Source organism: Triticum aestivum, chromosome 5B (genome assembly GCF_018294505.1).
Source record: "Triticum aestivum cultivar Chinese Spring chromosome 5B, IWGSC CS RefSeq v2.1, whole genome shotgun sequence".
NCBI lineage: Eukaryota > Viridiplantae > Streptophyta > Magnoliopsida > Poales > Poaceae > Triticum > Triticum aestivum.
The window spans coordinates 286,091,892-286,106,947 of NC_057807.1; the positions used below are offsets into that span (position 1 = coordinate 286,091,892).

Below are 15,056 nucleotides of genomic sequence, written 5' to 3' on the forward strand. Positions count from 1 at the left end.
GACACACGACTTTATACAGGCTATATTTCCTGTTGTACATGCATTCTCCAGATGTGACTATATTGCTAAGATGGAAATCGTATCATTGGATTTCTATCATATTCTTGCCAGGCTATATTTCCTTTTGCTAGTGAGATGTTTCCCTGGTTGTGGGACCTATAAGAAAGAAAACCAAGAAGATTGAAAAAAGAGAGCAATATACAAATATTTTAACAAAAAATAAACAACACAATAGGTCTTCTTTTTTCTTTGAGGAAAGGCCGAAGACCATATACTCCCTCTGATATAAATTTATTGATGCGACTCTTGTACACCTTTAGGGAGTATTAAATAAAACCAACCCTTACAAGAACTTCTTTACAACAATGAGAAATTACAGACATGTCCTTGAAGAAATCAACACCTTGGATACCTTGGATAGATCGATCGATCGCCCGTTCCAGACAAGATGGCACCAAGTAGGGCAGAAGATAATACCCCCTCACAAGTTCTCGACGGAGTCATATCTGGCTGAGCTTCATCAAACCAAGATGGAACCGGAGAACTAAAGCACGTTGCAACGACATCCCCCTCTTAGATATTTTTTTTGTGATCCAAGCTAAAAAATTCTAACATAAACTCAATTATGGAGGGTTCATAGCAATGCAATCATTTCTAAAAAGGCAAGAATATCATTTCTAAAAAAATAACGTAATCATGGGACGTGGAGTTTCTAATCTCGAGCTCAAATGCTCCCGAATGAACAGTGAATTTTAAGAAAATAATTCAAAAAATTCTGATTTTTTTAATGGCAAACTTTAAGGAATGCTTGGAATGCATGCAAAACTTCATTACGAACTCACATGCAAGGTGTGGTAAAAAAACGGAAATCGATGATCTGAAATGTTACTTTCAAATGCATTTGGAGCTCTAATTTTTTTTTAATGCCACGACCTCGTCCAATGTGATTTCGTGATGAAAACTTGCATATGCACTTCAAGCATTTCTTAAAGTTTGCCATAAAAAATCAGAATTTTTTGAATTTTTTTCTATTTTATAGGTTTTTCATGGTACCGTGCTTTCCCTAATCATTTGATGGATGATGGATGAGGAGGTCGTGAGGTGAGTGCGCGAGAGAATATGTGTTTGCGGTAATGAACATGAGCTACGGACATATCAATATTTGTTAGCCAGGGACAGACAGACAAGACGGAGAGAGGGACAGCCATTGAAGCGCATGCTGGCCGTGGCCAGCCAGCCAGGCCGCGCGGCTTCGTGGAGCAGCAATCAGCAATCATACGGGACGTATACACTACCTTTTGAGATTGATTGAGATACGTTGGGCAACGCTTTTAGGTCTGTGTGTATGCAAGCATGCAAAATCAAATAAATCACCATAGCATACTCTACATATATGTGCCAGCCAGCCAGCCTAGACACGCTTCTGGCTTAACTCCAGTTGGCATTGGTAGGCAGGCTGCCAAGGCTTTCCGCAAAAAAAAAAAGAAAAAAAAGAAAAAACAGGGTGCCAAGGTTTTATTGCTAGTGGAGTGGAGTACAACTGCACGACGGTTGACGGCTCAGAAGCAACGCATTCACCAACGGCTGTCAAGTTCGTGCACGCTTCACAAGCAACCAAACACATTTTGATTCCATCCCTTTTTGTTTTTTTAGGGTTGATTCCATCGCTTGTACTATAGTATAGAAAGAACATCGGTTTAACAACAGAAACACGAGTAAAAACTAAGCTAATCGTTGCCTCAAAACAAGTAGTCTACTCAGATGGGTTGGTTGCATCTAATCTGCCGATTAAAGTAGTACAGAGAGGTGGCCATATTATGCATCTCATTGGCAGATCCAGTCAATAAATGATGCATGCATCACCCTATCCAACTCACTCTTTGGTTGCTTCTATCAAACCAAACAAAACCCAAAGAAAAGAAAAAGGGAAATGCCAAAAGTCTATGCTTCATCCAGCAAGGCCTTGGTAACGTTAATTAACATTCATGCTTTGTTTATTTCTTTTACATGACTTGCCTTCACGTCTTCTTTCTTTCTTTCTTTCACTCTACTGTTGGGAGTACTACCAATAGTTGTCCGTTTGAACCAGCTCCTGACCCACTAAATTCACTTGTTTGTCTAATCGTGCAAGTCGTCTCGGTCATTGTTTTTCTACTTCGTTTGCTTCTGGTCCTACAAGTTTGCTTTGCAAATCACCCTCTAACTTGCCAATATTTACATCGTCTCCACACCATTGCTTATGCTTCCTTTTTTCTTCTTCTCTTAGCCCTATAATAACTGAGAAGTTTTTTTTCCCCTTTTTTGGGAATTCCTGCTAATTTTTTCTCAAGACGTTGAATTAAATCCGGCGATTTTTCGGTATCTAAAGCTAGGAACTTGCCTGCATAGGATGTGTCCAGATTCCTCAAGGAAGCCAGCCAGAGGAGACAACACGTTTCGTCTTAATGAAATAAGCTTAAAATTGCATAAGATACCAACCATGCAAAGGGGGCCTAATTAAACCATCTCCCTGGTGGCGCACTAACACAGCTGCAAAGCATTTTTCATGCGGAATAACTAGTAACCCAACTAAAAGTGGCAACCTAAGCTACCTAGCTCTAGCTTAGATTGTGGGTGTGCGAATATTGGATTAGTTCTTTTCATATCTAACCAAGCTTTACTCTCCATCTCTATGGATAAATATGAACAAGTGGAAATAAATAAATAGATGCTCAATTTTGTCGAGAATTCAAGGAAAAATATACTAAGCACATTTAATTAAAAAAACACTCTTACACAATCCTAGTGGACAAAAGCAAAAACTCATTATTTTTCTGTGAGAGTAGGAATTTGATGAACATAATGGAGATATATTACTGCTTGCACACCACTAGGCCAACACCCAATTCCGATTGCACGAATGACAACACACGGATGTGTCATGCGGTACAAAAATCCCACATGACTAAAAACATATACATGAAGAGCAATGAATTCGTCCAAGAGGCATGGAAGATTAAAAGAAATGCATTGGACCTCCCGAGGGAAAAAATTAACAAGGCTTGAGCTCATCTATATAATAAATAGTTCATATTTTACTGAGAGAATTTCTTAAATCGCCCATAACTTCTTCTTTTTTGGATAAGTCCATAATTCTTTTAATATAAATTATTTAGCCCAGAGAAGAACCTACACTTTTCCTACATGAATATTTTTTTTTTGCATTTATCGGTGAGTTAATTGACTCCTCACAACGTATTCAAAAGTTAACAATAGTATGTTTGGAGTCTAATTTAAATCCTACTAAATAATTGGCTAGTCATATGTTTGGGGTCTAACTTAATCCTTCCTAAATATTTGGCTACTCAATAATTTGATTAAATTTTTGCTCGTCAATGAGTTAGCTACTCGGTCAAAACAGTCATTGATGTGCCAAAAGATTTTTACAACCATCACTGTTTTAGAGCCAACCTAAGTTTTTTGACTATATTTTGGAAAATAAGTACTCCCTCCGTTCCTAAATATAAGTCTTTCTAGAGATTTTACTATAAACTATATACGGATGTATATAGACGTGGTTTAGAGTGTACATTCATTCATTTTGCTTTGTATGTAGTACAGTAGTTCATAGTGAAATCTCAGACGGAGAGAGTAATTGTATTAGAGCTGCAACAATTAATTTGGATATTATGAGGAAATGATAGATGGGCAAGGTAAGTCGGCATGGGATAAATTTTAGGGGAAAAGCGAGGGGTGTAGGCGAAAACATGACCCCGCCTTTTTGAAACTCGTGGCGTCGCCTGGCCTGGCATCTTTGCTTCTTCTCCCCCCGCTTCCATTTCCACTGTGAGACTCTCGCCTCCTCCCCTCCCCTGCCCCCGCTCGCTCGTAAAAACAAATCCTCTCGTCTCCTTCACCACAACGCGCACCACGCGTACGCGGACGAGGAAGCGGAGCGCACGCGGAGGAGACGAGCGAATGGCGGCGACCCCCACCCGCCATTAGAAGTCCAGTCCAGTCCAGGCACCGCGTGCGCAGCGCAAAGCGAGGAGCGGCCGGCAGGGGGCATCTCATTCTCCTCGTGCCTCCTCTCTCTCTCTAGTCTCTAGTCTCTAGTCCAGCAGCCCTGGTCCCGGCAGGAGGAGAAGATTCGGGCCATCTCCGTCGGGCGCACGAGAAGGAATGGGCAGTTACGCCTACCGGTACTGCATGTGCTTCACCCGCAAGTTCCGATCCCCGGACGCGCACCCGCCCCCCGACGTCCGCGCCGCCCATGCCGCCGCCGGGGCCGCGCACGGCGACGATGGCCTCAGGCGCTTCCTCGCCGACGTGCAGCGCGAGGACCCCGCCGAGGCCGACCGCGTCCTCGCCGCGCTCTCCGCCGGCGGCGCCGCCGGCGGGATCGCCCGCTTCGTCGGCAGGTCCCCCGCCGCCGCGCTGCCCACGCTCGACGACTTCTTCGGCTTCCTCTTCTCGCCGGACCTCAACCCGCCCATCTCCAACAAGGTGTGTTAAACGTTGCCTGATTCATTCATGTTGGGAAACTAATCGCACGATCTAGTTGCAGTAAATTGCGGCCGATTTTGGCTGGCTTCGACCTTCCATCTGCTGCTCTGTCTCGCCGTGCAATGCTAGCGGCGGTCAACGGCCTTAATTCAACTCGCTCCTCCTCCTCGGGACGTGATGCAGGGTGAATGGGCGATGTTGACTCCACATCCGCAGTGGGTGGGCTGACCATCGCTTTCCCATACCACTCGACCAAAAAGGGGGGCTATTTCTAGGTAGTAGAAAACCACCTCCTGCCACAGGAGAGGCCTGGTTTCACTTCGTCGCCCGCACAACCAGCAGCAACCTTGCTCTAACGTTTCGGGATTGTTCTTGTCGTCTCTTGCTCGAAGCAGAAAACTCCAGCAATCGTTTTTATTTTTTGAGAAAAATGTTTTTGTTCATTTCCTTACATTGTGCAATGTTCTCATCTGGCCCTGCATTTCGTACTACTATCATTTTGCTTCAATTGTCCTCGCCCACCAGTTGGACCTGAAGGCTCACAGAAATAGATTTTGTACTAGTACTACTTATGTTATGGTCTAGCCTATTGCAAAAATTGTTTCCAAAAATAAATAAATAGCCTGTTGTACAGAATGTGCGCCTGGTGCTGCTCATTTGTACCTGCTTTTATTTTTCTGTTGCTCTTACCATACATTACGTCTCATTCTTACTTTAATTCTCTTCCCAGGTTCACCAGGACATGTCGGCCCCGATTTCTCATTACTATGTATTCACCGGTCACAATTCTTACCTCACCGGAAACCAGCTCAATAGTGACTCCAGTGATGTACCAATCATAGCAGCATTGCAGAATGGCGTGCGAGTGATTGAACTCGATATGTGGCCAAACTCCGCAAAGAACTGTGTTGACATTCTGCATGGAGGGTATGACTTCTGCTTCCTCAACCCATAGATTTTATAAATACTTGCTGTACTTACATTGCAGCACGACACTCCAGTATGGTTGCAATGTACTATAATTTTGGTGGCGGAACAAATATTTTATACCATGATTTCCTTTTTTAACAAAATTTAATCTGAGCATAGCTCTTTTTCTGGAACGAATAAATCACACTAGTGACTATTCTACCATGAAAGGTCAATTATTACATAGTTCTGTTCAGAGGCACCCTGGTAGGTTGGTCCTGCTGTGTACTGCACAGCATTGATTACATGTTCACCTACGAGCCTGTGAGTGTATTTGTTGCCCTTACTGTTGAACAGTGTACATGTTTCACCCTTTCAGGGAGTACTAGAACTAGTAGGGTTGTTGCAATATTAAATAAAAATACTCTGCCAGTGTTTTTTTTGGGTACTGCATGGGTCAGATAGAATGAGAGATTACATGCTGGTACATGTTTTCCCCTGGTACCAAAACAAAAATGAAGATGTGCTTAATCTTGAACAGCGACGTATTTCAGGATATTTGGGACTGGTAGAGTTATGACATGCTAGAAAATCTGGTTTCGCTAAATTTCAGTCACCTGAGAATTTCTTTGTTCTCAGTCGACGCCAAGGACCATCGATCGGAACTTGGGATCCATCCAACATTTCATTATTTTTTTTACTCTGAGATTAAACTCTACAATCTTTTGTACTAGATGAACAAAATATTATAACAAGGTGCATATTTGTTTAGGTCTGTATGAGTATATTTGTAAAATCAACTGAGAATAAGTTATAATCTGTTTATTAGCTTCTGAATTCTATCTTTATTTTTCTGCCAGTTAAGTCATAATCTGTTTCTTGAATTTGCAATCATCCTATTTTTTCAATATGTTCCCTAAGTCTTCTTTTTCGTGCCATTTTAAAGGACATTGACTGCACCTGTAGAAATCATGAGATGTTTAAAGTCCATTAAAGAATACGCTTTCTGCGCTTCGACATATCCTCTTGTAATTACTCTTGAAGATCACCTCACAGCAGATCTCCAAGCCAAAGTAGCCGGGGTAAAGTTTACTTTATATATCTTTTCCTGCATGTATTTTGTTTAAATCCTCAGTTCTGACTCTAATTTATCTTAGATGATCACGGAAACATTTGGAGACCTCCTTTACGTCCCTAGTTCAGACACACTAAATGAGTTCCCTTCTCCAGAAGCTCTAATGAGAAGGATAATCATCTCAACTAAACCACCACAAGAATACAGGGAATTTCTTAAAGCTCAGGGTGATCAGAAAATCAGTGGCAGTGCAGATAAATTAGCAGAGGAAGGAAACTTGAGAAGAATAGATTCAAATGCTGATGATTCTGATGGCAAGGTCTGCAATTTTGTCTGCCTTTTGGAGGCATGCACCCGTTAAAAATAAAAGGTTATTATGTACAGAAATTTATTTGTTGCCATAAACAGGATGAACCAGATGACGAAGATGACGAAGAATCTGAGGAAGAGGATCCTAAATTTCAGCCGGATACTGCATGTGAGTATAGGAAACTAATAACAATCCATGCTGGCAAACCAAAAGGCCGTATGAGGGATGCGCTTAAGGTCGACCCTGACAAAGTCAGACGTCTTTCTTTGAGCGAGACACAGTTGGCTAAAGCAACAGCTTCTCATGGTGCTGATATCATAAGGTAATTGGAATATACAATAGTTGATTATAGGAAGCTCAGTGCAGAAGAACTTTAGAATTTTTGGGCCGAATAACTGAAATATGACAGGTGTAGTTGGGTTTATGAACCCATATATGTCCAATTATTTTTACTATTGTTATAGTCTTTAGTTTTTAATGCGACAAATGAACTGGTGGCAACAAAAATGCAATGCTAGACTATGACTTGGAAAGATATTACATGAACAGTCATGCTGCTACTCTTACACCATATCATGAATCAAAATGTGCCTAAATCACTGGGGTACTAATGGTAGCAACTGTTACATTCTCACAGTTTAATTTGGTCATACCATACTAATCTCAAGGGGATTTATTGTGAAATACCCTGGTTAATATTTGGAAACGATTGACATTCCTAGTTGTGGCATTTCAATCAATGTATCTGTGTGCAAACATTACTGTGTCAATTTATTGTTACCTTTTGTTAGTCAATATACTTTTAACAAGGGAAGCTGATACACTGCTGGACCATGAACAATTAGAAAACTAATTTAGCTTTGATTCAGGTTTACTCAGAGGAATATATTAAGGATTTATCCGAAGGGTACAAGGATTAATTCTTCTAACTATGATCCAATGAAGGCCTGGACTCATGGTGCCCAGATGGTTGCATTTAACATGCAGGTTGGATTACAATTTCTTACTGTCATGACTCATAAATCATTGTTCGCTCATTTTTGCTTATATTTATTCCTCACATCGTTTAAGTTTGAGCATCTTGCGCATTTGGAGATAACATTTGGTGACCTGTCAAATATAATAATCTGGATCAACAATGACTTGAGAGAATGAATACGGAGTTCTGACCAACTGTTCTAATACTACGTCTTTGCCAAACCTCACCTACTCTTGTTTCCCACCTATCCTCAGCATCCAACTGTTATAAAAGAATGGAAGCACAATTGTTGTTGGACCTATAAACCCTATTATTTTTGCTATAGAACCATCCAGACCTCTTTGATCTAAATTGGTAAGTGTTTTTCGATTTTTCACAAATCTATCTTTATCCACATAGCAAGGCAGCAGAAAAACTTTACAAAAGTGGTCTGTAACACTTGAAAAGAGTATTATAAAGATCAACTTAGTGTTGAAGGTGAAGTTAAGCTGTTTGGACACTCTGAATCTGAATTGCTGCAATTGCATCAGTAGTTGTGATGGACTTATAATAGTTAGTGACACTTAGCCATTCAGCTTTCTTCCTTGTTTTGATCGGCCTTTGAAATTTCAGGGGCATGACAAATCGCTAAGATTAATGCAAGGATTTTTCAGAGCCAACGGTGGCTGCGGATACGTTAAAAAGCCCGACTTCTTGCTAAAGACAGGCCCAAATGGTGAAGTGTTTGATCCTAAAGCGAGCCTGCCGGTGAAGAAAACTCTTAAGGTCCACCCACATATACGCATTTCTGAAAACTCTTAAGGTGTCCACCCACATGCACATATTTCTCTGAAAAATAACACATGTTGTAATGCCTAAGCAGGTGAAAGTGTATATGGGGGACGGGTGGCGCATGGACTTCAGTAAGACTCATTTCGACGCGTTTTCTCCACCTGATTTCTACGCCAGGGTACGTATCTCGTCTCCTTCAGCCAAGCTCTGAAAAAGCTCAACTGGACTGGCAATGGTGTGCTGAGAAGAATGTATGTGGGTGGCAATGTTTCACAAACAGGTGGGGATCGCGGGGGTGCGGGCGGACTGCGTGATGAAGAAGACCCGGACGATCGAGGACCAGTGGGTGCCGGTATGGGACGAGGAGTTCACGTTCCCGCTGACGGTGCCGGAGCTGGCCCTGCTGAGGGTGGAGGTCCAGGAGTACGACATGTCGGAGAAGCACGACTTTGGCGGGCAGACGTGCCTGCCGGTGATGGAGCTGAAGCAGGGGATCCGCGCCGTGCCCCTCCATGACCGCAAGGGCAACAGGTACAAGTCCGTCAGGCTCCTCATGCGCTTCGAGCTCATCTAGCCAAATGGTCAGCATTGTGGAGGCCTGGTGTTATATTATGTGGTGGTAGGAGTAGTCATATTGTCGGAATATAAAATAATAATAATGTTAATGTTCTTGTGTAGTACTGTAGCAAGTCAGGGAGTTGTGTTGAACTGTTGTCTGCTGTGCTAGTTACTGCCACAGTGGGGAGGAAAAGTGCAGTGCAGTACATACTGGGGTGGGGTGAGTAAGATTTTTGTGACGGGAATAAATGTTTCATTCTGGAACTGTTGATGAACTCTACTCTGGCATGGCATGGTTTGGTTTGGGAGAAGTTGGTTGGTTGGTTGGGGTGGCCGATCTCGGATGGGACACGTGGGATGCTGCTGTTATCGTCAGTCTTTGCTGATAGAACCAAGGACGGGGCCCGCTGAACAGGAGGAGCAGTTGGATCTTGGTTATCCTTTTCATTTCCCTTCCCATTCGTTGGTGGCACGGGAAAAGCCATGTGCATATTGCTGCAAAATCCTCCTCAAGATCGAACTAGTTCACTATATCTTTCACGCGATCCTTCAAAACGTCTTATATTTTGATATGAAGAGAGTATCTGTCATGCGCGGGTAATTATTGTACTACCATGTCAAAAAACATGAGATGAGATGTGCAGTGAATGTTCAGCGGCTGTGGCAATGGCATCACACACAATTCAGAGTGGCCAGTGGCCACACGAGCACCAGCAGCACGAATAAAGCTGGGCAGCAGAAATAGGCCCAAAATGGAGAGAAAAATAGGCCATCACATTTCATTTCCCAGGAAAAACTGGAATTTTTCTCTCTTAAAAAAAGCTTTTTTTCCCCTTCCCTGTCGTTTTGGGTTCTCTGCTCGCGGCTCGCCGCTTCTCCACCTCCCGTCCCCCCCTTCTCCTCCCGGCCACCCCTCCCCTCCGCTCCTCATCGCAACAAACAACGCAAGCTCAGGCCGTTCATCTCCTCCGCCGCAGCTCGCCGGAAGGGAAGGGAAGGGGACCGCCATTCGTCCACCTCCGCGGGTGAGGGAGGCCCGCCTCCGGTTGACCACACATGCGGCCTTTCCCGCCGCTCGCCGGGATCCACCGCGCCACCTAGTGCCGCCGCCGCCCGCCCCGTCACGATGGCGTCCGACCAGCACCCCCTCGACTCCTTCCTCGCCGCCGCCCGCGGCGCCCTCGCCCACCTCCACCTCCCCGGATCCGATTCCAAGCAGCAGCAGCATCATCAGGAGCAGCGCCAGCCTGACTGCCTCCTCCACCTCCACGTCGTCCTCACCAACTTCCTCCACAAGCCCCTCCGGTCATTCTCGAGATGCTTCGGCAACGACCACAGCAAGCCCAAGCGAGGCCGGACCAAACAGGCCACGCAGCCGCTCCTCGACGCCGGGAAAAGGCAGCCGCAGCAGCTGGAGCTCCTGCTCTGCATTGCGTTCGACGCCCTGGCGCACAACCTGCAGGTGCTGGAGGGCGCGTGCAAGCAGAAGGGCGAGGAGTTCGGCAGCGCCGCCCTGCAAATCGACCAGTTTCAGGTCGTCAGGAAGGTCATCGTTGGTAAGAAGGCTGATTTCGACGGGTTCCTCTCCAACCTGGGGTTCGCCAGGCTGGGGGCCCCGGCGGCGAGCTTCGCTGATGACTCCCAGGCCTCGGCGCCATCGGCTGCTGGCCAGGAGGTCCGTACAGGCGTAATTGGGGAGAGGGAAGGGGCTGACAGTGGTGGTGATGCTGCACAGCCACCACAGAAGTTTGCCGGCCGGTTGCTCAACATCCCATTGTCGAATGTGGAGCGGCTGCGGTCAACTCTGTCCACGGTTTCACTCACGGAGCTGATTGAGTTAGTTCCACAGCTGGTTGGCAGATTGTCGACTTCAATTGATAGCCATCCAGACAAGAAGAAGCTTTTCTCCGTGCAAGACTTCTTCCGGTATGCAGAAATCGAAGGTACAGTAACGCCGTTTTCCAACACCAGGAATTCCTCGCATTATGCTTTGCTTATTTCGTGTATAGGCTGATGATTTGTATTTGTCAGAAACTTATCATGTTTCTTGTCAAATAAAGAAATATGTTACCTATAGGGTGCCAAACAGAGAATTGCCGAATGAAACGACTGTAGGATAACTGTTGAAATGTACTATACCTCCGTATCAAAATATACAACGTTTTGTTAGGCTAAACTAGCCTACAAAAACGTCTGGTAATACATTGTTTATTTCTATCACTCTGAACTGCATAGTTGTCTTATTCACATAGATGACCTTCCAATATGCAGATTGAGGATCTGTGCTAATAGTGTACTGAGCTTTACTCGTGTATTACGTAGAAAAGTGTCTTTTAGGCCTGTGAGCTTTACTTGTGCCCTCGTTGAACACCCGCGAAGGTGTTAGTTCCATCATATTGCTTTACTATTTTAATAAACGCTACTTGGACTATGCACTACAATCCTTTAGAGCAAGACTTCTCCAGGGTAATCTAATGGTTGAGAGGGTATTGTATCATCTATTTCAATACATCTAGAGCTCCAGAGATTGGTTTGATGCTGTCACATATTGCTGAAATCTTTTAGAAAAATAATGCTGCTGAAATCTTACTAGTGAAAACGTTTATTTGTTATTCTTTTCAAAATGAATAGCGGTAACTCTTGCCATGTTTCACCTAAGTTCTACTGTGCACCTATTGTTGCTGCAGGGAAGCGATTCTTTGAGGAATTGGATAGAGATGGTGATGGCCAAGTCACTCTAGAAGATCTTGAAGTTGCAATGAGAAAGAGGCGATTGCCGCGGAGGTACGCTCGGGATTTGTTACGGCGTACCAGAAGTAACAGATTTTCAAAGTCGATTGGGTGGAAACAATTTCTATCCTTGATGGAGCAGAAGGAGGCAACAATACTCCGGGCATACACCACATTGTGTTTGAGCAAGTCTGGGACGCTTCACAAGAATCAAATCGTTGAATCGTTGAAAGGTGCAGGCCTCCCGGCCAATGAAGATAATGCTGCTGCCATGCTGCGCTATCTAAATGCAGATTCAGAAGGATCAATCTCATACAGCCATTTTCGCAGTTTCATGCTTCTACTTCCTTCAGAGCGCCTTGAAGATGATCCTCGGTATGTCTAGCTTGATACTACATCTGAGTTGACTTGAGTGAACAACCAACTAGGCATGGCAATAGTTGCCCTTTCTTGACTAGTAGTATCTTTTAGCAGTGTTCCTTCTCAGATTGCCATTGACTTGTTTCTTCACTTACAAATGCATTCAGGAACATTTGGTTTGAAGCAGCTACATTGGTTGCTGTTCCCCCACCTGTAGAAATATCCGCCGGAAATGTTTTGAAGTCGGCTTTAGCTGGAGGTCTTGCTAGTGCCCTTTCTACCTCTATGTTGCACCCTATTGATACAATGAAGGTACAGCAACATGCTTCCATTCACCTTTCAGTTAAAACAAGTTTGGTCTCCAAAGCATTCATTCAGCAATGCCTTCACTGGACATTTTTAGAGATGGATATCTTTATGACCAAAGTGACTGAAGCCAAATAAGTTAATATCAGAGAATGTTGAACAACATATGCACCTTGTAGGCTCCATGTCAGAGAATTAACCATACAGCCTTAAAGTCAAACCCTAGGACTCTTGACCATATGCAACTAAAAAGTTAAAGGAATCACATCTAGCACAGTTAGGTCTATCACGAGCTATCACTGCATAGTATGACAACTCATATCTGCTATAAGCTTACTCACCATATCCCGCGTTAGCCTAGGCTGGCTGAAGTTTAATGATCTCGTTGAGAGAATTTGCAGTCCCATGGAGGTTTCTCATTCAAGTTTATCTTTTCATATTATCAGACACGTGTCCAAGCATCTACGCTCTCATTTCCAGAGCTAATTGCAAAGCTTCCACAAATTGGGATTCAAGGACTGTATCGAGGTTCTATCCCTGCAATTCTCGGACAATTTTCAAGGTCAGTTCTTTTCTAAAATTTGGCAAGCATTCTTGTGGAGGCTGGATATTCATATCATGATCATGCCATTTGCAGCCATGGTTTGAGGACAGGAATCTTTGAAGCAAGTAAGCTCATATTAGTAAGAGTGGCTCCAACACTTCCAGAGATTCAGGTACGCTCTTTACTGTTCATGGTGCATATTTACCTTTTCTATTATCTACAATACAAAGTGTTTCTGTCGGCTGTAATAGGTCTAGTTGTTTGGTGCTACTAGGTTTTCGCCCCATAGCGCCCGTTTCGATGGCGGGCGGGTGCCGTGGGTTTCCTAGTAGTGCGTTGGACTCGCTCTCCCCCTCTCCCTGTTCTTAGACTCATCTCTGTTTCTCAGACTGGTTGTATTTCCGTTCTAAGTAATGGAAAGGGGGTTAGCCCGGTTCAAAAACAATACAAAGTGTTGAAATGTTGTATAATCGACTCACTGTCTCATTGGCATTGAGTCTGGACCTGCCTTGTCAGCGTAACAACAGAAAGTTTGTAGCTGTAGCATTAATTCTTTGGATTGTATCTTACCTCACGTGCTAATTAGAAACCTGACTTGCCTCAAGTAATCAAATACAGAACCACTTTTTTTTTCCTTGATAGCATTCTGATATACTCCCTCCGTCCCAAATATAAGAACGTTTTTGACACTAGCATGGTGTCAAAAACGTTCTTATATTTTGGGACGGAGGGAGTAGTTAACAGGAAATTATTCTGCTTGGCTTACACCTGAACTAGGATATTGGCGAAAAGAAAGAGTACCTGAATAATTTTTGCCTTACATCTACTCCTCTCGTAGGTGCAATCGTTGGCTTCCTTCTGCAGCACAATCCTGGGAACCGCAGTCCGTATTCCCTGTGAGGTTCTTAAACAACGGTTGCAGGCTGGAATCTTCGACAATGTAGGGGAGGCCATTGTTGGTACCATGCAAAAAGATGGCCTAAAGGGTTTCTTCCGTGGCACTGGGGCCACTCTTTGTCGTGAGGTTCCTTTCTATGTTGCCGGAATGTGTCTTTACGGTGAAGCTAAAAAGGTAAATTGAATTCTTACATTCTTTTTTTTCACCATACCTTCAAATTTAGTCATATATGTTAGTTGTCCAAAGCCGAAATGTAATTTTACATCATGCTTAGTAACTTTTGCTATTAATGGTCTAAAATTTATCTGTTTCATTTGCAATCTCATGTTAGTTTTCCAAAATTAAATGTATCTAACCAATCATCATGCCCATGGATTTATAGGCGGCACAGCATGTCTTGAGCAGAGAGTTGGAACCATGGGAAACTATAGCAGTTGGAGCATTGTCTGGAGGACTTGCAGCAGTTGTCACCACTCCCTTTGACGTGATGAAGACCCGGATGATGACCGCCCCACCAGGCACGCCAGTCTCCATGCAGTTGATAGTCTTCTCCATCCTCCGAAACGAGGGGCCCCTCGGGCTCTTCAAGGGTGCGATCCCGCGCTTCTTCTGGATCGCTCCTCTCGGAGCAATGAACTTTGCAGGCTACGAGCTCGCCAAGAAGGCCATGATCGAAGCTGAGAAGGAGACGGCCGACTCTTTACAAGAGAAGAAGAACATGGTGGGTTCGAGAGGATGACAGACACGCTCAACCTGGGTTGGGTTGGCTGGTTACCTCCTCTATCTATGATGTAAAGAGAGAACTGGAGACATGCAACAGAAGTTTTTGTGCCCTTGTTGCAAAGGAACAGGACAGATATTCCACACAGCCTTCTTACCAAATGATGTTAGGTTGTATCCTTTCCCCTCTTGAGGAAAACTTTTTTGATTTTCCATCTCCATAGGCCTTTACAACACTGTATGTATAGTACTCTAGACGGCAGGAGTTGGCATGCTGCTCTTTCTTCCTGCAGAGCTTACTTTCATCTGCCATGTGCTTTTCTTGTGTTCCCCTTCTCCCTTTATTTTTATTGCCCCGGTCATAATTAATCAGCTGTGATATGTTTCCTGATTGAGGTTTAAGATGGAAGT

The 15,056-nt window shown here is 43.9% G+C and overlaps 2 protein-coding genes across 2 annotated transcripts; both read left to right on the forward strand.

Annotated features, from left to right (window-relative positions):
• Positions 1–3,814: 3,814 nt before the first annotated feature.
• On the forward strand, positions 3,815–9,351 carry LOC123111429 (phosphoinositide phospholipase C 6). Its single transcript, XM_044532227.1, has 9 exons — positions 3,815–4,485; positions 5,216–5,412; positions 6,341–6,476; positions 6,552–6,788; positions 6,878–7,101; positions 7,649–7,766; positions 8,371–8,523; positions 8,621–8,707; positions 8,810–9,351. The coding sequence occupies exons 1-9, from the start codon at positions 4,162–4,164 to the stop codon at positions 9,101–9,103; spliced, it is 1,770 nt and encodes a 589-aa protein (XP_044388162.1). The 5' UTR covers positions 3,815–4,161; the 3' UTR covers positions 9,104–9,351.
• A 591-nt stretch (positions 9,352–9,942) lies between these two features.
• On the forward strand, positions 9,943–14,989 carry LOC123111426 (calcium-dependent mitochondrial ATP-magnesium/phosphate carrier protein 1). Its single transcript, XM_044532222.1, has 7 exons — positions 9,943–11,030; positions 11,775–12,192; positions 12,345–12,489; positions 12,930–13,045; positions 13,121–13,199; positions 13,866–14,099; positions 14,308–14,989. Exons 1-7 carry the CDS (start codon positions 10,214–10,216, stop codon positions 14,662–14,664), a joined length of 2,166 nt encoding a protein of 721 aa, XP_044388157.1. The 5' UTR covers positions 9,943–10,213; the 3' UTR covers positions 14,665–14,989.
• The last annotated feature ends 67 nt before the right edge of the window (positions 14,990–15,056 follow it).